Below are 27598 nucleotides of genomic sequence, written 5' to 3'. Positions count from 1 at the left end.
GACATTTGGCAGCTTGGGAGCTATCGGTGTAGTCCCCGTGGAAACCGTCACACTATTGTCCCAGTTTGATGAAGCACGGGGTGGTGCAGGCTTCTGCTTGCCTAGAGATCCTGTGTTCTACAGGGTGGGGCTCGGCTGTGGCTGTGCTCAGACTCCTTTTCGATCCAGACTGCCTATTGATTTCATTAAAATTTGATCATTTATATGGTGTTTTCATTCACAGTCCTTTAAAGTCAAGGGAGCAGGCATCGTTGGAAATTTTGAGATGTGAAAAAACATGGTGGATTTAGTCACCACTGACGGTTTTTGTAAAAACACCCTCCACTTTAGGGCTGCATCATAATGCTATCACCTTTCTATAAGCTCTTCTACAGAATCTCTAATAGTAAATGAGCAAGGAAATACAGTTTTCTCCTGGGAGGTGCCAAACTTCTTACCTAGGTTGAAACTACGTGAGGGCTCTGATCCCATTGAGGTATCTAGAGAAAGTAGGGGCGCCCGGTGGCTCAGTCGGTTAAGCGTCCGACTTTGGTTTAGATCATGATCTCACGGTTCATGAGTTCGAGTCCTGAATCGGGCTTTGTGCTGACATCCCCGAGCCTGGAGCCTGCTTCGGATTGTGTCTCCCTCTTCCTCGGCCCCACACTTGCTCACGCCCTGTCTCTGTCTCTCAAAAATCATCAAACATTGAAAAAATTAAAAATAGGCACTTGTAAATGTATTGGTTATAGTGGGAAATGGAGATGAAGGGTTAAAGGGACACCCTTGGAAAAATTCTTGATTAAAAGATATAAATAGTAAGTGTGGAATAAACTCTATTAATATATTAACTACTGTTTAAAATAAAAATGGTGTGCTTCACTATATTAGTGTAAAGGGAAAATAAAAATGGATATTATAGTATTTGATGAAATTTCATCCTGCCTGTCAGATTAGATGTAATAAACCTACAGGCCAACAAATCACAAGTAATTGGAAAGGGCATAAAGGTCTTGAATAATTTGAAAAATAATCTCATTAATAAATAAACTTATTCTTTAGGTGGTTGGGTAAATCTAAGCATTTAAACTGAAAGGCAAGAAGGCAAGCCACAGACTCAGGACTCCAGTCTTATTTATGTTAGGCAGTGACTTTGACATTTATAACATTAGAATCTAGGGCACTGATAGAGTTTGTATGGATAAAGAATGGAAAGTTATTACATAAGGTTGCCTTGGTTACTCCTTGAACTGTTCAGAAAAATACTGACTACTTTAGGTGAGAAAAACGGATGTAGTTAATAGACGAAGAATATAAAAATTAAATATTCCAAAATAGCCTTCTGCTAAACAAATGATTGGGGGGGGGGGGTTAAATACTATAAAGCCTTTCCTACTACTTAAAAATTATACCACTGAAAACCCTAGATGAAAATACTTCTGCTGATTTAACTTTTGGGTAAAATTCATTAAATCTAATATCCAATTTCACCGATTTTGTGTGTGTGTGCGTAATCTCAGTATATACATTAAAAATAAAATGACCTTTTTTCCACTTATTTACTTCGGAATTATTTCCCAACTTATCAAAACCATTTACCTAAGACTATGTTTTAAAATACCGTATTAACTATGATTTGTGGTATAAACTGATCTGAATCTTTCATAGTTCATTTATGAGCATGAGTCATGTGATTTACATAAGGAAATATGAAATCTTCAGAAAGGGAAGCAACAAAGAAAAGTCTCAAGTTTTAAACTATAGTTGAATTAATTCAAATATCAGTATAACAATGAGATAGGAAATATGCTAAAGCCCAATAGAGAATTTTTTTTTATTTCAAAATAATGTATTCAGGATAATACAGGTCCAGTTTAAAAATACTTCAGGTTAAGTTTCCACATTTGAAAAGACACCAAATCTATAACTGTACACTGTAGCACTTAGTCATGATGGCCATGTAATTCAACAAAACATTTTACATACAGAAATTCTAACATATATTGAAAACTATTTTCACATTCTCCTACTTTTGTTTTTTCTCATTTTTAAAAATCATACAAGACACTTTATGGCATGACTGGAGTAGACAATAGAGGAAAAGTCCTGTGAACATAAATAGGAAAATAAAATTCTGCTATCAATTAATGTTCTCTGTTAAGGAAAAACATTACTTTAAAAATGCTAATATTTTCATTGCAAATAGGGGCAGAATATACTTAAATATTAGATAAACCACTTGGTTGAAAAATTTTGCATGATAAAAAGTGACATTTTAACAATTCTAGGTCATTAGAAGCTTTACATATCAATACACAGATGATATTCTTATATCCTAATATATACGCATAAGTTAACATTGGGTATATGTAAATATTCAGATTCTGGTTACTATGAAATAGTACAAAGATGTTCTTATATTTAATGTAACAAATGAAAGACACTCTTGAGACAAGAGAAAGACAGCTGTTTCCTAGAATTCTATTTAAACCCGACAATTTAAAGGTTGTGTGTGTGTGTATACACGCACATAGCACTGAAAAGGGGATTCAAGAGTTTGCCGACTTTTTAAGTCCTTTCAGTAATGATAGAAGTAGAACTAGGTTTTATCTCAAAGGAAAAACTGTAGGTGACATTCCTCTGCTTGAGGTTTAAAACCGTTCTGAAAAGGGTAGGTTTGTTAAAGGCTTCCTAAAAAAATGCATTTGTTTTTATCAAGAGTTTGAATTTCAACTAGAAGAACTGAAAATAACTATTAATCCAAAAGTGCGCTTTCAGAATTTCTACGAGGAATTACATTAACTCAAACCAAACTACAATTTGGGGGAGATCAGATTTAGTAGGAAAGCACATAGTATGGAAATGTACTCCCCCTTTCATCTGGGCTACATGAAGTTTCTCCGTCTTACTATGTACTTAGTCTCATAATTGACTTATTTCTTTACTCTTGCAGCATCTTCATAACCGGTCCTGTTGGTTTAATTTAACACAAAATTGCAATAGTGAAATTTGGTCACAGTAGTGGACGTCAAGTTTCCCACTGCTTTGGAAGGAATGGTTTACATTTAAGATGAGCTGTGTTTATAAAATATAACATTGGTTATGAAGCAAAACAAACAAACTTCCTTCCCTATCAAGAGACTTAAAGCTCTTAAAAAATTAAAAAAAGAAAACAAACATCTTTGAATAAATCAAAATCAGAATACTGGGATTTTAGTATTTAAAAAATCACCTAATTTAAATGCAATTTGTCAAAAGCATTCCACATTCTTCATAAAATAGAGCTATTTTAATAAATCATTATGTTCTTACCAAAAACTTTATCACATTTAAATTATGTGTAAAAAAGTTATTGTGTAATTTTAGTTAAATTTGATAGTCTTAAAAAAAAAAAGCTGTATTCCTGCAACTAAAGAAAATACATACTTAAGGCATTTTTCTTTCAACTGCTTCAGGACAGACACAGTTCAGGCTCCCCACCTAAAACTTGGTCCTAAATCTAATTCATTCAAGCCATAGATGGATCACTCATCCTAAAAGGCCTCTTCAAATACCATCTTTTCCTTGAGGCCTTGTGCATATTCCAGTAGACAAGAGCTGTTCTCTGTGTATTCCTAGGGCCTTTTCAGTCTTTCTCTTGCATAATCCTCACTTCAGCATGCCTTGAGGAATGGTTCATACTGTACAGGTCTCTTTGCTCTGTTAAACTGTACACTCCTCTAGATGAGAGTTGAATGGCATCCGTCTCTGCATCTGAGCAGGCGATTATACACAGGAGGAGCTCAATGTCTGTTGAACAAGTGGAGAAAGTGAGAACAGAGCACGGAGATTAGCACGGGGCGCCCAACTACGGTGTGGGTTTGTTTCCCAAAGTTCACTTGAAAGGAAAGAAACGCTTACTTTGAACCATGGAGAGATAAACATCAAAAATAAACTGTCTGGTTTAAATACCCACAGAGAAATAATACATTTGGAGCAAGAGGCTCCTAGGAATTGTTAAAAGAAATAGAAATGTGTATAAAAGGAGGAGACATTTAGCTTTTTTTTTTTTTTTTTTTTTTTTTCGGTCAAAATGTCCCTCAGTCATTGTAACCTATGAAGTTTACAAGTAGTTAAAATTTCACATATTAAACCACGTAGATTTGGTTAGAGAAGGCTTTCAGAGATTACTTAATGAGTTAACAGTGCAAATACTGGCTTGCTTCATGAGAATCTTACCATGGGCTTTTCTGCCCCCTTAAAAGAAAAATCTTAAAACTCTCCAGTTTTAACACAACAGAAGATAAATATCTATGAAGGAAAACAAATTCCACAGCATTCCATACAGATTTCCAAACAGTCTGATGATTCACAACAGGCATCCATGATGCCACAATCCATGTCACAAGGGCAGTTACAGTCATCTCCCATTTCATCTCCACAGCAACAGCAGCAGGCTTCTGAGGTGCAGATGCCACACGAAGCTTGGCCCAGGACAATATTGCAGAGGGTCAGGAATTCACAGAACAAGCAGGCCAGGATACAGTGGACACAGCAATCTTCATTTTCAGTTGGGAAGGGACCACATATGAGAGAGAGAATGAACACAATTACATAAGTCAGCAACGGACGGAATTAATAAGAATTGATCAAAATAAGGAATCCGGAACGCAGTGACAGGCACTCCTAGAAGTCCTTCCGGGGGCTGGAAGCTCACAAAGAAACTTAAGTTAAATTTTCGAGGAGGAATCTTGAGACGTAGGTATTGCATTCAGGGAAAAAAAACAAAAACAAAAAAAAAACCCAGATCATTGTTGTGTATACTGCTGCGTGCTCATAGGTTAGATTTTATGTCACTTTCATACATTGTGCCGTGGTCCTGGTCCTCGGTTCCGCTTCTCTGTGTCTCTTACCCATCGTCCCTATATGCTACTGCTCTCTATAACAGAGGCTCAAACAATTCTGTGACAGTAAAGTCCTTTAGAAATAGAAATTTGACTGCTCCACCCACCTGCTCCAAAATTGGAAGGAAAAAAAAATTCAATAGGATACATTCAGTATATTATTATATATTCAGTATATCATGATGTATAAGGTACTTGAAATGTTCTAAAGAGCTAACGAGCTAGATTATTATGATATTAAGAAACTAGTGTTTAACTGGCACTAATCCAGTTCTATTCAGTATGCCTTCAAACAAATACTCCTATTTAACCACTTGTAACATTTCTGCCCTTAACTTTCTATTCTGCTGGGGAAAGCTTGTATTTCAAAGCTGAAAGCGGAACCTACAAAACTCGACATTGAAGAACCTTTAACTGAGTATTCTGAAAACCCTAAGAATATTACTGATCATTAGATTATTTATGTATTAATCATAAACTACACCATACATCAAACTATCTGTAATGGATCTATCGATTTTAAAGGGGGGAAAGAATGGTCATCCCACCTAGACTCAGAAGTAGAGGGTTATATCTTTGAAGCCTCCTTTAGTCCCTTTCTAATAACTATATTTTCCTCTCCTGAGATATGATCAATGTATTGAGTTTTGACTCAATCTTTCCCTTACTTACCATTGTACTTTTTGCAACAGTGAATGTGTAAACATCCCTACATAGCCGATCAGAAGGGAAATGATACCTTATGAATTCCTGGGAGTAGCATTTTTTGCTCAACACTTTGTTTCAGATTTCCCCTCACTGATTCATGTCACTATAGTTCACTTATTTTCCAGGTGTTGAGTATCCCAATTGATTTAATATGCCATAATTTATTTATCTGTACTATTTATGAATATCTTTGTCATTTCCAGTGTTTCTGCTACTCCAAACATCACTGTTGGAAATGGTTTTGTGCAAGTGTCTGAGAACATACATGATATATAACTAGCAGAACTGCTGGCTCATGGGATATGCAAATGGGTTGTCCAAAGCGATTGCTCCAGAGTTTACTCACACAAACCAAGTTTGAGAATGCTCACTGTCTGCATCCTCACCAATCTTGGGAACTGTCATACTTTCATATATTAGGTGAGTGCGAAACGGCATCTCATGGTGATTTTACTTTGTATTTACTTACTTACTAGTAAGTTGGGACATCTTTTCATGTTTGGCCATTCACGCGGTCTCTTCTTTGAAACACGTGTTCAGGATGTTCATGTTTTCCCCTCATTTTTCTATTAAGTTGTGCTTTTACTGATTTGTAGAAGTTCTCCATAGGTTCAAGATACCAATCCTTTCTCAAAAATGACTGTGGCTTTTCTTAGGTGGCTTTTCTTATGGCTTTTCTTAGGTTATGTGGCTTTTCTTAGGTTAAAGTAAAATAAGAGACAGATGAGTGAATTTTCAGACCTTGAGAGTTAAATAAAGAGAAATCCAAATCAAATCTTGTTGTTAGCTAGAGATATGGGATTGATTATATGGCTAACAAGAGGCATTAACAAGATCTGGTAACAGAATGAAATAAAAAGTTTTAATGGCTGATTCAAAAGAAGGGGAGTCCAGCCCTGCCGATAGGGAGGGAGAAAGAGAGAGGGAGAGGGGGAAGAAGCCAACAATCAGGAGGGAGAGACTGAATGTGATGAGTAAGAAATCAATAGCCTTCAGAATAATTCCAAACTAAACAGCTCATTGCTACTCACAGGATGTCTCTATTCATTGGCGAATGAAAATCCCTTCCTGATTTTAGATGATGACAGTTGTCATACAGAAGTAAGAAGCCCTAAGCCCAGAATAGGATCTGTCCAAATTCCTATTTTAGCCAACAAGATTCACAGATCAATTTAAGTCTGTTAAACCCCCTTTGTATTTTTAGTAAACAAAATGAAAAAACGAAAGTTCTTAGCTGTAAATAGATCAAATACTCCTTTCTAGCCTATCTTCTACAACCAAATGTGATTTCAGTAACTAATAGGTATGAGTGGTTGTCTTTCATAGAATGGGAAGCCTAGCATAAATAAAGGAAAATTATTTATTTTCATATTAAGAAATATGGTATCTTAGAGAAAATGTTTTGATTATTTTTTAAAAAACTATTGTAGATACTTTGTACTGATCTCTATTTAAGGCTTTTTCCAAATATTAATTCACTTAATTTTAATAATACTCTCAAGAGGCAGCCCTGGTATTATCCATGTTTTACCAATACAGACGTAGAGAAAATTGAGAACATTTGCCCAGAGTCATACAGGCTGTAAGGAACAGAGTCGGGGTGAGAACCACATGGCTCGCAGGGAAAGGCCCTGCTCTAATCCCGCATGCTGTGTGTTAACCGCAGGGGTGGACCGCTTGGTTCATCTTCCTTGGGGGAAGATCAGTTATAAACCCCCACCTTCCTGATTTGTCTTGATCTGTTTTTAGCCTTGATTCATGTCCCTTTCCTTTCTAAAGATGATTCTGAATTTCACCTTGAATGAAGAGTTGATAGTAGAGGTTAACCTTCAACAACTAAGAGCAAAGTTTATGAGCTGGAGAACTGATACACTGCCAGTAACACTGTGGAGACAGACATCAGAAGGTGGGCAGCCAAGAGAGCAGGTCTCAAAAGACACAAATCTGTACATGTAAAACGTAAACATTAAAGTCCACAGTTACAGGAACAAAAGCAGTGAACAGATTATGTAGGGATTCTGGTACAACATGGTAATGACACAGGTTTTAAAAGAATCAATTCTTTAGGTAAATACTAAAACTAAAAAAATAAAAATAAAAATAAAAAAAGACATCCTCTTAGAACATAGGTCCTACATAATTCACTAGAAAACCATTTTGAGCTACTCTGAAAAACCAATCTATTAAAGGGCACGTTGAAAAAAGCCACAAACCAAACTGCACCTTAGAGATTAAAGTGATGTTAAATATGGTGCATTTACAGGGGCGTGTACCACAAACACAGTCCTTACCTGTACTTGACAAGAACTTCCGAGGTATGAAAACAACAAAAGAAACAAAAGGATCCCTAGATCCTAGCAAATCAATTTCATAATCTGATTTTTATTCCTTGCCCAAAACATTTCTTTTCGTTGGGTTCTAGAAAGAGCAGTTTGTGACTGGGGCAATGAAAAGGTTAAACTGAGACAAAATAGCTGCTGGAGTTTCTTCCATTGTCACCCCCACCACCCCCAGGGGAATCAAGAATCATAAGAGGCATTACAATGTTGGTTTTATCTGAAGCAAAGAGAAGATTCTAAGAATCAGCAAACTAAGAAGACCTCAATAGAGACACTTTGAAAAAGAAGAGTTGTCTGCATCGATGATAGTTCACAGTCAGAAATAATTTTTCCCCCCTGTTCTTGAGGTTTTTCATTTTTATGGTTTTATTCAGTCATACTTGCAGTTTTTGCCAAAAGCATTTAACCTCTGAGAAGCCAACTAGGTTCTGGGAAGGATGCCTGTCCCAAACTGGGCCAAGCGAGAATTGCACAATTCAATGTGCTAGTGAGAGGGGAACTCGGCGCAAGACTGACAGCTACTGTAAATTGAGGAACACAAAGGCACATACCAGCAGCCAAGTATCTTGCAAGAAAGCATAAAAGGAAAAGTTTAGTGCAACATTTGATTTAAGAAAACCAAAACTGTTATGAATGACTGCAGACACAAACCCAAACAAAATATCTGAATCCTATAAAAGGTCATCAGTGTTAAACCCCTGCAGCTGGTCTAGCTGGAAAACATCTGGCTGCCCCAGGCCTTGAAGGCAACAACAGAAACCTACTTCAACAGCATCTTAGGTGACTATGGAAATGGCCGTGACTGGCCCAAGGGGCTTTGATCTGTTTAAAACGACACCAAAGACTCATTTTGCTAAGGACATGTTAATTTAATAATGAAATGATCCCAGATCGATTTCCCTAATCATAGGTGGCCCCAAATGCTCAGAAAATAGGGGGGAGAGCCATCAGAAAACTCTCTGCACAGTACATTCAGCTCTGTTATAAATGAGTCTATTACATTTCTTGAGTTTTCTTTTTTTAAGATGTGGTATGACAGATGCTCTGAATTTCTTGGAACAAAGACCCCAAACAGCAGAGTACTGGGAAGCTCAGAGCAGTGAATTCTGAGAACAACCCACAAACCAGATTTGTATGTGGTTTATCTCGACTAATCTCTAATAACGTTTCCTATGTCTTCAATGCTTGAAACGACTTTCTTACTTAACCAAGTCCCCAACAAGTAAACTATATACTGAGAAACAGAAATTTGTTAACATTGTTAACAGGCTAACAGTATGCCAAAAAGCAATTGCAGATTAGAACATGAGCAGTCAATTATGTATAATTAGTCATTTGATAACTGCACGGAGACCAAACCTGACTTCACACCCAAAGCTACAGAGAACCCCCAGGTGTTCCCATGTCTTGACCTGCTAAGGCTCACAACTAAGGGGGCGTCCAAAGGGGCTCCCCGTACAGAGGATGCCTGATTGGTTGGTGGCATTCTTCCTCCCAGACACTGCTTGACTGCAACTGTTGTTTCTCAAGGCAAAACCAGAAACCAGGCTAGAAGTGGGGGTTAGTAATCCTGAATTGCAGCCAGGATGGCTAAGTTAGTATCTGGCCTATGTGAAAAGCTAGCTGTGAGGGATGAGACACAGACATCTCCAGGGAGTTGTGCTCCTCAAGTGTTCATAGGGGCAGGAGATATTTACTAATACAGCACGGTAGCTCAGCTCCAAGTAGCTCTGAGTCTCCCAGCCAGAGGACGCACAGCGTTCTGGCCTACAGCCCTAGAATGACCCGCTGCCTGCATAAATTGGCCTGAAGCATACCTCCTACACAGAACTCTCTGGCGCACTGCTGTCCCCGTGAGGCCATGCATCTTAGCCAGAACACAGTCAACATTTTCCTAGTGGGGAAGAAAGGGAGTTAGGTCAGGAGGTAAAGGAAAGAGAAGAGCGATATTTTCCACTGCAGTACAAAGAAGACCACACTTAGGAAAACCGAACAATTCTCTTTACTATTATCTTTCCTTTCGGCAAACTCAAAAGAACCTTGGGAAAAAAAAAAAAAAAGAGCACCGTTCTCCCACATCCCAGAAAGGGACTCCTTGATAATTTTCCTAGCACATGTCCAAATTCTGGATTCCATCCTGTACCTATGAGAGGTGCATTTGCATTTTACATTACAGTAGGTGGAAGGTACAGATTTTTTTGCTTCTCTTATCCGTTTATTCTGCTGCATGCTCCATGGTTGATTCATTGAACATTCCAAACTCTCTAAGAGATTTGATCCAGTAATCATCAGTCACTACTTAACTGTAGGACTGAGTCAAGTAGTCCTTTCTAAAGAGTCGCATCTTACAAAGTCTAGGAACATAACATATACACCTGAACACCTTCCCCTCCACCTCAGGAGCTGTACACAGAAATCTGAAGAGGACTAAAAGCTCAGTTAGTAGACGTGTTTATGTAAAGCATTTTACATGTTTAAAACATTTTCTGTTGTTGTCTACATGCCATTACATGTAGTTAAAATATGGGAAGAGAAGAGGGTAAACAAAAGCTACAAAATATAGGTGGTGCACATAACATGTACATTAACTTACCGAATCCCAACAACACTAAGATCACAAATTTGATAGCTGGTAATAACAATACTGTCCTCAGAGGCTTACAGTGAAGATTATTGATTAAGCATCTGAATCTTGGTTACGACTCAGGTCATGATCTCACAGTTTGTGAGGTTGAGCCCCACATCAGGCTCAGCCCTAGCAGTGCAAAGCCTGCTTGGGATTTTCTTTCTCCCCTTTGCTGCTCCTCCCTTCCTTACTCCCTCCCTCCCCCCCCCTCTCAAAATAAACTTAAAAAGTACTCAAGGGATTTATCATGTAATTCTTATTAAATGTTGTTACTGGGATAGCTATGAAGATAATAGAAAAATATTTATTTTAGGGAGGCCCCACGTCTCTACCTACCAATAGACTTCATTCACTCTGATTACTACACCAAAATTGGGCCATTCCATTTTAAACTAAGGAGGTTTTATAAAAGGCTCAGTTCATAGTTGAAACACTTGAAAACAGAGACCCAAAATGGCAACTTTAAGAGACAGAATCTGCAGGAGGGAAGCAGAAATCTGCCCAGAAAAAAATTAGTAAATCTTGTGTTTGACTACAGCAGAAGACTTAAAATAATCATCTTTTCCCATATTTAAATGATCCATTTATTTTCTCAGGAAGTTAGAAGGCATAAACACAGTAAGACTACACTTTATCTGAACCTATTCAATGCTGACTTTATTCAGCCAGCCAGTTGGAGTATCTCTAATCCAAAAAGTTCAATAAAGAAGTTGAATATAACTCTTAGAGAACCAAATCCACTTTAGACCTTAAAAGCATTTTCCTAGAAAGAATATGTCTGACAGTGTCTCCTAAAATTGGTCACAATGGCATCTATGCCTAGGAAAAAAATACACTTTTTCATTAAAACTAGAGGATTTACGTTCTTATGACTGTGTAAAAATGATCTAAGGAATGTCTCCACAAACCTTAATGTTTTTCCCATTTTTCACAACTGTGACTATTTCACAATTACCATTTCAGTTTCCCCTCTGATCTGTGCATGCCTAAATACTGCACAAGGTACTGTTATGAAAAGAAATCTGTTTAAGTCAAATAGTACCTAATAGGGTGATCCTGCAAAAGGTGCTGGTGGTGATGATAAGAACAGTAAAATAACACCTTACTGTATCACATGCTTTTTATGTATTTATATTTATTGAGGTATAATTGACAGACTAAATTCTACTCCTGAAACCAATATTGCACTGTATGTTAACTAGAATTTAAATAAACATTTGAAATAAAAAAAAAACATATAACCTATTAGTTTCAGGTGTACAACATAATGACTCAATATATCTGCACTGTGAAATGATCACCACGATGTCTAGTTAATATCTGCCACTCTAGTTTTTTTCCTTAGGAGAGCTTTTTCATATCTACTCTCTAAGCAACTTTTAGATATGCAATATATTAACTATAGTCAGCATGGTGTACATTACATCCCCATGGCTGATTTATTTTATAAGTGAAGTTTGTGACTTTTGGACTCCTTCATTCATTTTACCATGTCCACCCCCTGCCTCAGGCCACCACCAATCTGTTCTTTACGAACTCATGGTTTTGGTTTTAGATGCCACATATGACTGAGATCATATGGTATTTGTCTTTTTCTGACTTACACACTTAGCATAATGCCCTCAAGGTCCATCCATATTGTTGGAAAGGTAAGATTTCTTTCCTTTTTTTATGGCTGAATAACGTTCAATTGTGTGTGTGTGTGTGTGTGTGTGTGCGCACACACACAAATATATCCTATATATATCCATCACATCTTCTTTACCCACTCATCCATTGAGAAACATTGTTTCTATATCTCCACTATTATAAATAATGCTGCAGTGAACATGGGGGTGGATATATCTTTCTGAATTAGTCTTTTCATTTCTTTTGGATAAATACCCAGAACTAGAATTAGTAGCTCATATGGTGGTTCTGTTTCTAATCGCTGAGCAACCTCCATACTCTTTTCAATTGTGGCTAAACAAATTTACATTCCCACCAATAGTGCACTTTTTCCCATAACCTCAACAATACTTGATATTTCTTGTTGCTAATAGCCAATCTGACAAGGTCGAGGTGGTATTTCATTATGGTTTTAATTTATATTTCCCTGACAATTAGTGATGTTGAGCGCCTTTTCATGTACCTGTTGGCCACTTGTATATCATCTTTGGAAAAATATCTATTGAGATCTTCTGCCCATTGCTAATCAGATTGTTGGGGTTTTTTTTTTGCTTTTGTATTGTAAGAATTCTGTCTATATTTTGGATATTAACTCCTCATTATATAGGTTTTGGAAATATTTTCTCCCATTCGATAGGTTATGATTTTGTTTTGTTGGATTCCTTTGCGGGGCGGAAGCCTTTTAGTTTGATGTAGTCCCACTTGTTTATTTTAGGCTTGTTTTTGGTGTCAAGTCTAAAATCTTAGCACAAAAATAGAAGTCAAGGAGTAGCTTCCTGAGTATGTGTTCTTCTAGGAATTTTATGGTTTCAGATCTTATAGTCTTTCATCTATTTGGAGTTAACGCTTGTGTATGGTACACAATAGTGATCCAGTTTCATTCTTTTGCATACGGCTGTCTAGTTTTTCCAGTACCATTTACTGAAGAGACTTTTACTCATTGCATATTCTTGGCTTGCTGTCAAAAATTAACTGACCATATATACATGGGTTTATTTCTGGGCTCTCTGTTCCACTGATCCATGTGTCTGTTTTTATGCCAATACCATCATGTTCTGATTACCATAGTTTTGTAGTATAGACTGAAATCAGAGAGTGTGATGCCTTCAGCTTTGTTGTTCTTTCTCAAGATTGCTTTGGCTATGCAGAGTCTTTTGTAGTTCCAAACAAACATTAGGATTATTGGTACTATTAATGTCCTTGCCATTTTGATAGGGATTTCATTGAAACTGTAGATTGTTTTGTGTAGTAAGGACATTTTAACAATATTCTTCCAATCCATGAGCACAGAATATTTTCATATAGATTTAAGTTGTCTTAGGTTTCTTTCACCATGTCTGGTAGGTTTTCAGTGTATAAGTCCTTTACCTCCTTGGTTAAATTTATTCCTGTGTATTTTATTCTCTGATGCATTTTTGAATAAAATTATTTTCTTAATTTCTCTTTCTGATAGTTTGTGGCATTTCTATACATTAATAACAGATTTTTCATACTGATTTTGGATCCTGCAACTTTACTCAATTTGCTGATTAGGTCTAAGTTTTTTGAAGGAGACTTTACGGTTTTCCACACATATCTGTGTCATCTGCAAATAGCCATAGTTTTACTTCTTACTTTCCAATTTGTATGTCTCCTGTTTCTTTTTCCTGCTTAATTGCTCTGGTTGGAATTTACCATGTTGAATAAAAGTTGTGAGAGTGGGCATCCTTGTTTTATTATTGATCTTGGAGGAAAAACTTTCAAGTTTTTCACCATTGAGTATGATGTTAGCTGTGGACTGGTCATATATGGCTTTTACTGTGTTGAGATACATACCCTCTGTACACAATTGTTGAGATTTTTTATCATAAATTTATTTTGAATTTTGTCAGAGGTTTTATGTACCTATAGATGACATTTTATTAAAATGGTATATACTTTATTTTATTATCCTTCATTTTATTAACATGGTATACACATTGATTTGTAGAAACTGAACTGTCCTTGCATCTCCGGAGTAAATCCTATCTGATCATAATCTCTGATCTTTCAACTGTACTGTTGAATTTTGTTTGTTAGAATTTTGTTAAAGATTTTCCCATGTATGTTTACCAGGGATACTGGCTTGTAATATTTTTTCTTTTTTTGTGGCATCCTTGTGTTGTTTTGTATCAGAGTAATGCCAGTCATATAAAAAATGAGTTTGGAAGTATTCCCTCCTCTTCTATTATTTTGGGAGAGTTTGAGAAGGATTGGTGTTACTTCTTTAAATATTTGGTAGAAATCACCAGTGAACCCATCTGGTCCCGACTTTTGTTTGTTGGGAGATCTTTGATTACTGATTCAATCTCCTTAGTAGTAATCAGTCTATTCAGATTTTCTATTTTATTGTGATAAAATAAATAGGTTTATTAGTTACAATAATAATAAATAAACCTGGTAAATTTATACTTCTGAGAATTTATCCATTTCTTCTAGATGGTCAAATTTGTTGGCATGTAATTGTTCATAGTAGTCTCTTACAATCTTTTGTATTTCTATGATATCAGTTGTAATGTCTCCTGTTTCATCTATTAAAGAGGATTTTTTGAGGGTTTTTTTTTTTTTTTTTGGTGAATTTAAAGGTTCATCAATTTTGCTTATCTTTTCAAAGAACTAGCTCTTGCTTTCATCGGTCATTTCTATTGTTTTTTGTAACCTCTATTTCATTTACTTCCACTTGATCTTTGTTATTTCTTTCTTCTACCAACTTTGTTCTTCATTTGTTTTTCTAATGCTTTGAGGTGTAAAGTTGCACTGTTTGAATTTTTATTTCTTGAGGTAGACATTTATCATTATGAACTTCCCTTGTAAAACTATTTTTGCTGCATCCATTAGTATTGCTGTGTTGTACTTCTATTTTCATTGTCTTGGGGTATTTTTTAATTTCTCCTTTGACCCACTGGCTGTACAGTAGAATGTTATTTAATTTCCATATGTTTGCGAATTTTCCATTTTTCTTGTAAATGATTTCTAATTTCATACCACTGTGGTATGAAAAGTTGCTTAATATGATTTCAATCTTCTTGAACTCATTTAGAATTATTCTGGGGCCTAATAGGCTCTATCATGAAGAATATTCTATGGGTACTTGTAAAGAATGTATACTCTTGTAACTTTTGTGTGTAATGCTCTGTGTATATCTGCTGAGTCTGTCTGGTCTAATGAGCTGCTTAAAGACAATGTTTCCTTATTGATTTTGTGTCTGGATGATCTATCTATTGATGAAAGAGGTATTAAAAGCCTGTACTATTATTATTTCTCCACTTGGGTCTATAAATATTTGTTTTATATATTAGGTGTTCCTGTGTGGGTGTTTAAATATTTACATATGTTATATTCTTTTGTTGGACTACCTTTTTTATCATCATATGATTATCTTATCTCTTTTTACAGTCCTTGTTTTAAAGTCTGTTTTGTCTGATATATATAGTTACTCCATCTTTCTTTTGGATTCAATTTGCATGGAAGATCTTTATCCATCTCTTCACTTTTAAGTCTATGTAACTTTACATCTGAAGTGAGTCTTTTGTAGTCAGCATATCGATGAGTCTTGTGTTTTCGTACCACCATTCTTTTAATTGAAGAATTTAGTCCATTTATATTTAAAATAATTATTGATAGGTATGTACTTACTGCCATTTTTTACAATTTATTTATTTACTTAGCCACCTAGCTGCCCTGCCATTTGTTAATTGTTTTTTTTTTTTTTTAAATCTGTTTTGTACTTCTGTTTCTTTCTTTCACTTGGTCTTTTCCTTTGTAACTTGATGATTTTCTGTAGTGGTTATGCTTAGATTATTCTTAGATATGCTTCATGTTTTTCATATTTTGTGTGTCTACTACAGGTTTTTGCTTTGTGGTTATTAAGAGGCTTACATATAATGACCTATCCAACAGCCTATTTTAAGTTTATAACTTAAGCATTAATGCATTCTAAAGCTCTACATTTTTACTTTCCCCCTCTTTTTTGATGTCACATTTTATATCTTTTTATCTTAACTACTTATTGTGGTTATAGTGAGTTTTACTACTTTTGTCTTTTAACCCTCATACTAGCTTTACAAGTGATCTGCCATGTTTACATTAGATTATTTTGAACTTTACATTTACGTTTACCACTGAGATTTATACTTTCATGTTTTCCTGTTAGTAATTAGTGCCCTTTTTCTTCAGCTTAAAGAAGTTCCTTTAACATTTACTGTAAACCAGGCTTAGCTTTTATCTGTCTAGAAAATTCTTTCCTGAAATCCAGAATGACAACTTTGCTGGAGAGTGTTCTTGGTTACAAGTTTTCTTCTTTCAGCACTTGAAATAAATGATGCCACTCCTTTCTCTCTGGCAAAGTTTCTGCTGAAAAATCTGAGGATAGTCTATAGGGGTTCCCTTATACATATACTTCTCTTTTGCTGCTTTTAAGATTACCTCCTTCTTCTTAACTTTCGACATATTAATTATGATGGGTCTTGGTGTGAGTCTCCTTGAGTTCATCTTATTTGGCAATCTCTCAGCTTCCGTATCTGGGTTCCTGTTTTCTTCAAGATGTTAGGGAAATTCTCAGCCACTACTTCTTGAAATAATTTTTCTGCCCCTTTCTTCTCTCTCTGTGATCCCTTTAATGTCACTGTTGGCCCACTCAGTGTTGTCACATAACTCTTAAGCTATCTTAACTTTTCCATTCCTTTTTTCTATGCACTGATGAGGTGAGCTCTGCTGCCCTGTTTTGAAACTCCCTGATCTTTTCTTCTGCTTCATAGTTTGCTGTTGAATTCTTCCAGTATATTTTTCAGTTTGGTTTTGTATTCTTGAGCTGTGTGACTTCCATCTGGTAATGTCTTACATCTCTGTGTTCTGTGTTCACTCATTCATCTCCCAAGTTTGGTGAACATCTTTGAAACCATTATTTTGAACTCTTTGGCAGGTAAACCACTTATCTCCATTTAATTAAGAACTTTTTCTTAGGGTTTATCTTCTTCCTTTTTAAACATATTCCTCTCTTTATTCACTTTTATTGACTCTCTGTGTTGGCTTCTGTGCGTTGGATAAAACAGCCACCTTCTGATTAGATAAATCAGCACCTAGATTAAGGCTATTTGGACAATGACCCCCCTCCCCCTTCACCCCGCCCTCTCCTGCAGCAGTGGCTTGTAAAGTATGCAAACATATATAATCTTGTGGCACTAAAACTATAAATCCCACTGGTTTCCAAGGCCAGGCGATCTAGAGGTGTCCACTGGTGGCAGTCACAAAAATCAGGGTACTAGCTGGGTATACAAGTTTCTTTTGGGAGGATACTGGTTATCTGGAGCAAGGCAAAGGGAGAGCTTAAAGATGGCACTTACAGGCCGTTTCTCTGGAAGTGCATACAAGTAGGCCCCTACATATGTGCCCAACCTGAAGCCTGCCCAAAGCCAAAGGTGATGTTAAGCAAATAGGACTCTCTTGCAGAGACTGGGGGTATGTCTCAGTCTGCTATCTGTGCAGTGCCTCTGGAGTGGCAGCTGGCCAAGAGCAGTCTCTCCTGTGTTAGTCTGTGGGACCCAGGAACGCGGGCCCTGCTATCCACCACAGCTAGGCAATCGAATGGTGTCCCTGGGCACCAGATGTGTATAAGCTCATCTTCTCCCAGAGATACTGGCATTCTGCAGGACAAAGCTAGTGTTCACCTTCCAAGGTGAACCCAGATTACAGTGAGTTAGTCAGAACAACCTCCCTGAGATAGAGCCTGCCAGCTTCAGATCTGAGTATCCTGGCGATTTCCTAGATGTGTGTTAAGTTAGGTGCTTGCCCCTCACACTGACACTTTATTTTAAAGAGTATCTGCTTGACTTAAGGTCTGGGCACCCCTCAATCCGCTGCCTCTCTACTGGGCCCAGGGCATGTGGGTCCGCATGCACAAGCCCATTACTAGCCACTTCCCGGTTCGACACAGTCTTTTGGGTCTTCGGGATATAAGCTGCACTGGTTTACAAAGCTAGATGTTTGGGGGTTCTTCTATCAGATAGAGTCTTAAAAGTCAGGGTGCTGAATGTGGGGTTCAAACTCTTTGCTCTTCAGGGAGAGGCTCTAGGTTTTGAGTTCCATCCTGTCATTGTGCCGGTGTGAGCTTTAATCTCAGCCTCTCCTGCTTGCTTTAGATGTGGTTGTTGTTTTTTTTTTTTTCTCTGCCATATGTGAAGGATTCACTTCGCTAGTTTTCAGATTCTTTTCAGAAGAAATTATTCCATATGTAGCTGTAGATTTGGGGTGTTTGTGGGAGGAGGTGAGTTCAGGATCCTACTGTGCCATCTTGAACAAGAACTCCCTATTATCAGATGCTACTAGACTCTTCCAGGGCCCCCAGAATTGGCTAGGTCACTTGTGTCATGAGGTCTTTAAGACAGTGTGGGAATAAACAAACACAAGGAGAGGAAGCTGACCGTATTCGAAGGGCTGGGATCTGGAACAATAATTCTCCAGGCACTTGCACCTGTACCATGGAAAAAGGCTGAGAGGCCCTGGTGGTGACTGTTCCTGTAAGCTCCTATAAAGGCAGGGACCGCATCTCCAGCAGGGGGGACAGGCCTCACACAGGCAAGAGCAGCCTTGCCTTGAGAAGGCCCAGGCTGTGCACCCCAGTCCTGGTACAAGAGCCAGGCCCCAACCAAAGAGGCACAGCAGTCTGACAGACACTCCAGGCAAGATGAAGAGGAACAAGCCGAGCGAAATGAGACACCAAAGCATATTTCAAAGGAGTGCACAGGAGGTAAATCCTGTTATTTATGGAATTAATTTGTGAATCAGTGATGGCATTGTTACTCTTTCCATATCCCTCCCTCTCCACCCATGTTATCTATTAATACCATTTTTTTTTGTTTGTTTTTTTAAGCCTCCGATGAACAGGACAGCATGACACTGAAATTATAAGGTATAAATACCTCCACCTTAATTTAGTGTACAAACAATTCCACAGCCAAGAAAATCTATGAACATGTCGTTTGCAAGTACTCTAAAACTGACAAACCTGGTTTTCTCATATAATAAAAATTTTGGAGCCTTGTTATATTACTTTAAATTATAGAAAAGAAGGTAAAAAAAAAAAAAAAAACACTTTTACTTAGCTGCCTCTCGATGCTGTGCACTTCATCAGGGCCACCCCCCGATGGCGGTTTCCCTGAGTCACAGCTCATTACCTACTGTGGCAATTCCAGCCAGCAAATGCCAGAATTACTGAAACAGATGCCCCAAGTGTCCGTGGTGGTTGTCTCTCTGTTTGGTTTTGGTGAGGCTTCTAGCAACAGGGAAATGACATTTTTGGGGGCACAAAAATGTTACAATATGATCACTCTGCCCTCTTCGTGAGTGGCACAGACGGCCAAGTATTATATCCCATTTATCAGGATCTGGAAAACCTATTTCCTAGTCTTGACTCTGTCACTAACTGGCTAAGTGACCTTGAGCAAATGCTTTCAGTGTCTAACTTCTTACAGTAAAGAACAAAATAATCTCCAAGTTCTTTCCAGGCACTAAGTTTCTATGGAAGCATAGCTCAGGGTCTTTTCTTGGCTTTGAACAGAGCAATTACTTGGCTTAACACGATATTCGGAGTACAGTGGCAAGTTCACAGATGCTCCTGGGTCTCAACCAACTTAGCGTCAACACATATTCAACGGATGGTCAGATGACATGTGTTAGGTGAAGAGAAAGCCAAGGTGGTTCCAGGTAGTGAGGAGGAAATGTAAAGGCACACAGGCAAGAATATGATAGTTTTAGAGATCCAAGTGGCTCAGTGTTGTTGGGGCAGGGAAAACCAAGGAGAAAGCCTTCAATTTTCCATTTCAGAAAGGAGGAGGCAAGAGCAGCATCAGTGATATACCTACCTGACCCCCCTGACACTGTATTATTGAGGAATATAATGGAAGTGGTCAGATCAGCACGAGTTGCTAAGACACTGGATGAAGCAATCATGGGAACAGAATAGTCAAGTATGACTCCCTGGATTCTGGAGCCATTCACTAAGCGAGAAACATAGACAAATAGTTTAGTTAAAGATACTCTGAAAGCATCATAGGATAATTCTGAAGAAACTCAGATGGAGTTGTCCAAGAGGTGGTTGGAGACACTGCCTAAGAGCTTAAGGGTCAGGTCTGGGCTAGGGAGCCAGAGCCGCTGAAATGCTTACGGCAAATACAATTATTAAGCTGCCCAGGGAGAATGTCCTGAGCAAAAGGAGAAGAGACTGAAGGGGACAAACAACATTTGAGAAAAGGACTGAGGAAGAGGGGGTAGGCAGGGCAAACTGGGGACTTAACAAGGGCAAAGAAACTCCGAGAAAGGGAGGTGCCATGGAAGCAAGAGAGTAAAATATTTCAAGGAGATTGTGTCAAATAGTATGCTTAGCCAGAGAAATTTCAGTGATGTGATAGGGATGAAAGTGAATAGCAGTGGGAGGAGGGGTAATTGAAAAATGAGGAAGTAGAGACCGCAAATGCAGATACCTTTCAAGAAATCTGTACAGGGAAAGCATCTTCTCCCCATGGAGAGGGAGAGAAAGTTTCAGAGAGCTTCATGTAATGAGAGTGGCAACAAAATATAATAGCCATTGTGGAAAATGGAGAGGGCAGGTCTGCTTATCTGCGTAGTTCATTGCAATGTCCTCGTCCCCTAAAGGGTGCCTGCCCCAGAGCAAGCTTGATAAGGATTTGTTGAATGAGTCAGGGACATACAGAAGGTTTGCTGAGGGATTCTGAAAATCCAGTTGAGATCTGAGACCATACATCGGTCGTGATGGTGATTTTTATGGAGGTCAAGGTTTCCTCAGTAGTGCTCAGCGTCTTGGTACAGACAGAAGTTGAAAAAGAAAAGGGGTCTAGGTTTTGGTTCTGAAAGGCAGGCATGCCTGAAGGACAGGGTCTCGAGTCGGGAGATTCATCGAGGGATCCAAATATCAATAAGGAAGACAACATCTGGGAGGCCAGGTACATATAATAAGGGTCAAGTGGAGTTCAAGAGCCAGCATATTCATAGTTATTTCTGACTAAAAGTGTAATTTTTAAAAAAGAATAATACTCAAAGGCACTAGATTAGAAAATAACATAGGACTGCTCTATAGAATCTAGTACACAGGCCTCGGCACCTGGCAGATCCTTAAATACCTGTTGGCATCATGAAATTCATTTGTATGGCCTCAGGCGAAGATTACTTCTGGTTTTACTTCATCTTCTCCTGTCACTCTACAGAACACATTTTCCAGGAGATATCTACCACAGATGTTGAAAAGTTCTTTCCAAAATAACTACTCTTCTGTCATTCCAAGATACAATTTCTGCATCCCTCACTGAGCATAATTATTAGAAAAAAAAATAAACTTCAGCTTCTAGTGTCAACTTTAAATTATGTTATGTTATGGGGATATTATTCCCCAAGAGGTCCAGTTCTTCCAGTCTGATTTCCCAAGAGAATTCAGAGTGGAAATTTAGGCAGGTTTAATATGTCTTTGGAAAACTAGTATATTCATCCATTTTGCTCTTTTCTTTCAATTATCTTCACATTTCCCCCCAAATCCTGGATTTCTCAATCTTTGAGGAGACCACTATTATTTATGTGTATGAGTATTTCCCTTTCAACATAAGGAATACAATTAATTTCCCTGAGTAAACTGTTTTATAATTATTCACTTTTATTCTTCTAATTGCCTCCTCTACCTACCACCTTCCATTTTCCCTTCAGCGAGGCAGACGCGAAGTAAGTACCAACTACCAAGGTCCAGTGCCGGGAAGAGGGCCATGACCCCACGCTATGTTAGAGGTCAATTCAAATCCCTTTGAAAGATTTGCCTGAGAGCCTGGAAGCAAAGTTTTCACCAGGTTGTTGACTTTTGATACATTTCCTCTGTTTTGTCTTGTATTTATTTATGGACAGTTAAATTAAGATTACCCAAACTGTGGCATGCAAAACCACGGAAATAATTTTCTCCATTCCTCTATATCCTGATATTGCTGAGTATGACGTGGGTAAAAAATAAATTTTTTTTACAAAAGTATGCATGAAGATGTAAACGTGAGAACAACAGTTTCTTGGGAATTTACTATTTAATATTGTTTTTTGACGTGGAAATTTGGGTATGTCTTTTATGCTTATTTCAATTTCATACGAGCAAGAAAAATCTGTGTTCTCTGTATTATGAAAATTGCACACAGATATGTAAGGTTGCAAAGGAAATTATACTACAAAGAATGCTTAGGATGCAGCAAAGCAGGATAGAGTAGGTATTCTTGTTTTTTTTTTTTTTTTTGTGTCTGCCACTGACATAAAATAATAGTTTCAAATGTGTCAAATAAAAACGATTTCAAAGGAAACCAATTATGTTGAAATAGTTACAATATTAAAAGTTGACGTAGAATAAAAGTATGTGCTTTTTCTAACACATCAATGACAAGATCCACTGACCTTGTAACTGCTATAATTTTAAAGTAGTGATTAGCATAAACAATTATTTCACGATTTCTGCAGCAATGGTAATAGGATATGAAAATAACAGTGATTGGGGTGGCTGGTGGCTCAGTCAGTTGAGTGTCTGACTCTTGATTTCAACTCAGGTCACAATCTCACAGTTGATCATGAGATTGAGCCCCAAATCAGGCACCAAGCCAAGAGGGGAGCCTGCTTAAGATTCTCTCTCTCTGCCCCTCCCCTACTCACATGCATGCTCTCTCTAAAATAAAATTAATAATAAAAGAAAATATCAGTGACAAAAGTTACAAGTACTACTAATGCTACTAAAGTTTGATTTTTTTTTCCCTCTCAAAGTCATGGACCCCTTCCGAAGCTAAGACCCCTGAACTGGTGGATCGTAAGTGAATCTTTCAAAGAGCTTCACTTAAGTATATTTATTCACTTAAGTATATTCAACCTAAGCCTTCTTTTTTTTTTTTTTTCCAATGTTTATTTATTTTTGGGACAGAGAGAGACAGAGCATGAACGGGGGAGGGGCAGAGAGAGAGGGAGACACAGAATCGGAAACAGGCTCCAGGCTCTGAGCCATCAGCCCAGAGCCTGACGCGGGGCTCGAACTCACAGACCGTGAGATCGTGACCTGGCTGAAGTCGGACGCCCAACCGACTGCGCCACCCAGGCGCCCCGCCTAAGCCTTCTTTTAAGAAAATATTTTACCTTGTGAGAAATTTTCAGAAATAAGGCAAATTTGTACCTTGAGTTCCCCTCTGAGAGTTATACAAATTAATTTGAAAAAGTCCTCAAAAACTACACTAATTTAACACTATGTATTAGTATTAAAATTAGTGAAAAGAGTTCTAAGATGAACTGTACACATTTCTATGTTACTTCATTTTTTTTAAATTACATTCTCAAATGACCCTGCCTAACTCCAAACAGTGAGCAACTATGTATTCTGAAAGAAATCAACTCAAATACCATGAGAATCTAATTCAATCTAGAAAAAGATAACCATTGTTCAAAATTCTCATACCCATACTCACAAACACAAAAGCTAAAAATAAAACCATTGGACACTAATATTAAAACATTGAAAATGTCATGAATCACTGTCATTTGGGTTCCTGTAAATTGCAATAAGTTGTTCACTTAAATCATGCAAAATGTCTGAGTCAGGAGGGAGAGAAAGTAAGAAAAAGAGAAAAACGAAGGGATGGAGTGATGGAGGGGCAGTGGGCGAGAAAGACAGATGGACTACACAAAGTATACTTTGGAGTTACAAACCAAAGGAGCCCAAACTCAGCTCGAAGGCCTAATCCAAACAGTTCCAAATGGGTTTCCCCCCAATATTGCAATTCTCTATTCTTAAATATTTTAGTGTCTATTTAACCAGTAAAACAATAGATCTTTTGAGCATACAGAGATGACAGTGGGGCACACAAAGGAAGGAATGGAAAGAACATAGAAAAACATAGGGCAAAAAACAAAAACAAAAACAAACAAAAAAAAACACCAGTAAATTTATTAAGGTGCCAAGACAAAAAATACAGAATATAGCATTATCAAAAATGGTTTTAGTTGAAGTCAAAGTAGCATGAACATAACCCAGTTAGGCTTAAAACTTTGAATTTCTTCTTTCTTCCAGATTGTCAGTGGGCAGACCATCTGGCATTTGGACACAAGTTAAGGTATGGATTACACATCAGTATTTTCCTCAACTCATTAGCTCATTTAAAGATTTTTATCCTTCAAACCTCAGAAATTGAACTAATTTTTTTTAACAAGATAAATACTGTAGTTACGGCAGTAAATTTTAGGTTAAAGTGAGACACAAAACAAAGAATTTTGATTTATTGTGACCAGCAGAGAGCAAGTTTTACTGTGAGTGGTCATCTCAAATATTTGAAGATAAAAATTATATTCAATGAATAATACTTTGATACTATTTTCCCTGTGTATACTTCATAAACTACAAGAGACTCATGAGTCATCAGCCAGTTTTTGTCAGAAGATTCAAAACATCCTGCACATTCTGTATCTTTTCCCAAAAACTTCCTCCTTTGAGAATTGTAGTTATTACGCAGTGTCTAGTGCTATTATTGTAACTATGAAATAATTTTTTGAAATCCTTCTAAAACGAATGGAAACTTTTATCATAATTAACAGCATGCCAAATGATAAAATATTTTCTTAAATGGATGGTTTCCAAAACAGTAAACCTAGGCCAAATCCTACGGGTTATTTGAAAGATATCCAGCTAAAGAAATCGAAAGTGTCTCCTACTATAAGCACTACTATAGTGGACACTATAAAGATCATCTGAAACCATAGCTGCTTTTAATGGTCTAAAACCTGAGAAGGATAAGATATAGATAGAGCACTTTGTAATGGATCTTCTCTCCTACACTCCAGGACATCCTTCTCCTGCATCATCACCAATAACAATCAACCAATATATCTCATTTCTTTTTATTTTTTAAATATTTTTTTGTTTATTTACTTTTAAGAGAGAAATAATGTGAGTGGTGGTTCAGGGGCGGGACAGATTGAGGGAGACAGAGAATCCAAAGCGGGCTTCAAGCTCTGAGCTATCAGCACAGAGCCCAATGCGGGGCTCAAACTCATGAACCATGAGATCATGACCTGGGCCAAAGTCAGACACTTAACCAACTGAGCCACCTAATTGCCCCCAATATATCCTATTTCTAAAAACATCCCCCTTCAGCAAAATTCCTCCAATACAGAATCCTAGACTTCCAATCTTCAATTCCTCTCTTTTCATTCTCTCCAGAACCCACTTTAATCATACTCTTATCCCCCTAACGACACCAAAAGTATGAGGTCACCAATGACCTTCACAGGACAATGTCAACGGTCACTTCCCATGCACCTGTTTGGACTTCTCAGTTTCATTTGACCCATGATCATTCATTCGTTCATACTGAAACACTTCCTTCATTTGGTTTCCAAGCTGTCTCTCTTTAGTGGTTCCTTCTCCCCCATCACTGGCTACTCCTCCTCTTCTTTTTTCTTTCTTTTAAAGTTCCTCTTCATTTTCTGACCTCTGTATATTGGACTAGTCCAGTGGCTCAGTTTTTGGAATACCTAAATTTATCTTCATCCCGAGCAATAGTTCCTAACTCTACATGCATATTAAAATCTGGTGGGAAGCAGGTAGAAGATACTGATACCTTAGCCACCAGCCTCCCTCCAATTCCAAATGAATTAGAATCTCTGGGGGTAAAGTCCGAGAGTGGTAATTTACTTCCTACTTGCTTTGCCCAGAAGCTCTTCCTCCAGGTCCCCAGGTTGAGAACCCCAGTCCTCGGAGATCCCATTCGTCGAACATTCTGTATCTTGATGATTCATAAAATGTATCTTAGGCTGCAGACCATTCCACTGAATTCCAGACACCTCTATTCAAACAACTATTTCATATCACCAGTTAAATAAAGAGTATCTCAAATCCATGACCAAAATCCTTATCTTCCTCTACCAACAAAACCCTGTTCTTCCCATAGCCTTCTCATTTCTATTAATGGCAACTTGTTACTTTAGATTGCTTAGGCAAAAAACAAAACAAAACAAAACAAAAAAACAAAAAACAAACTAACAAAAAACACCTCAGGAGTCATCCTTAAGTTCTATCTTTCTCTGAAATCTCACTGTTCAGTAAATCTTACTCCGCCTTCCAAATACCTCCTTATGCAAAAACATCTCACCACTTCTGCCACCCGGATCCAACACAGCTATCTCCCACCTGAATTACTGCAAAAGGCACACAGTAGGCCTCTTTGGTCCTTCTGTACCTGCAGTGGATTATCAGCACAGAGGCAGGTGATGCTTAAAAATGCTAAGTTAGACCATGTCATTCATTTGTTCAAAATCTTTGAAGGTTCTTCAGGCTCCCCATTATCTGCACCACCTTCACTGTTAAGTGTCTTAATTTACTTCCAGGAACAACACAAGAACTGACAGGATTTTCTTACCATCTTTCTTAAAAGCTTGAGGAAAAGGATCACAATTTTTGTCAGATTCTCAAAGAAGCCCGTGAGCCAAAAATGATCAGAATTACTTTGTAAGAGACTATCATAATATTTCAATTTATTACAGGTTAGGTTTTAACCTTTGCAAGCTTTTACTTACAATAGTAATTCAGTCAAAGGTAGGCCACGTTAGGAGTGCCTGGGTGGCTCAGTCAGTTGAGTGTCTGACTCTTGATTTCAGGTCAAGGTCTCAGAGTTTGTGAATTTCAGCCCTGTGTCCGGCTCTATGCTGATAGCACTTTTGACCCTGCCTGGGATTCTGTCTCTCTCAAAATAAATAAATACACTTAAAAAAAAGAAAAAGAGTAAGCCACATTACAAGATAAAATTACTTTATATATATATATATATATATTTTTTTTTTTTTTTTTTTTGGGACAGAGAGAGACAGAGCATGAACGGGGGAGGGGCAGAGAGAGAGGGAGACACAGAATCGGAAACAGGCTCCAGGCTCTGAGCCATCAGCCCAGAGCCCGACGCGGGGCTCGAACTCACGGACCGCGAGATCGTGACCTGGCTGAAGTCGGACGCTTAACCGACTGCGCCACCCAGGCGCCCCACTTTATATATATTTTAAAATTCACCTGTCTTCTATTTTCCTGGATGATGCAGTGGTTTCTTTACTCATCTTTCCTACACTTTTCTTCTTCTTCTAATGTTTATTTACCTTTGAGACAGAGATAGAGTGCAAGTGGGGGAGGGGTAGAGAGGGAGACACAGAATCCAAAGTAGGATCCAGGCTCTGAGCTGTCAGCACATAGCCTGACACAGGGCTTGAACTCACCAGTAATGAGTTCATGAGCTGAAGTTGGCTGCCGAACTGAGCCACCCAGGCGCCCCTCTTCTAATTCTTTACCTGTTTTTGTGTTCATGTATTTCCTTTCTTATACTATACAT

At 37.8% G+C, this 27598-nt stretch overlaps 1 protein-coding gene across 1 annotated transcript in view; it reads right to left on the bottom strand.

Moving 5' to 3' along the window:
* Positions 1-1784: 1784 nt before the first annotated feature.
* The window catches only part of MDFIC (MyoD family inhibitor domain containing), an 87265-nt gene continuing 61451 nt past the window's right edge, over positions 1785-27598 (bottom strand). The window contains exon 5 of the mRNA XM_045495377.1: positions 1785-4517. Within this exon, the coding sequence (XP_045351333.1) occupies positions 4270-4517 (248 nt within the window). The 3' untranslated portion in view covers positions 1785-4269. The remainder of the gene's footprint in view (positions 4518-27598) is intronic.

This window comes from Leopardus geoffroyi, chromosome A2 (genome assembly GCF_018350155.1).
Source record: "Leopardus geoffroyi isolate Oge1 chromosome A2, O.geoffroyi_Oge1_pat1.0, whole genome shotgun sequence".
NCBI classification, from domain to species: Eukaryota; Metazoa; Chordata; class Mammalia; order Carnivora; family Felidae; genus Leopardus; species Leopardus geoffroyi.
This window is presented reverse-complemented; position numbering and strand designations above follow the sequence as displayed.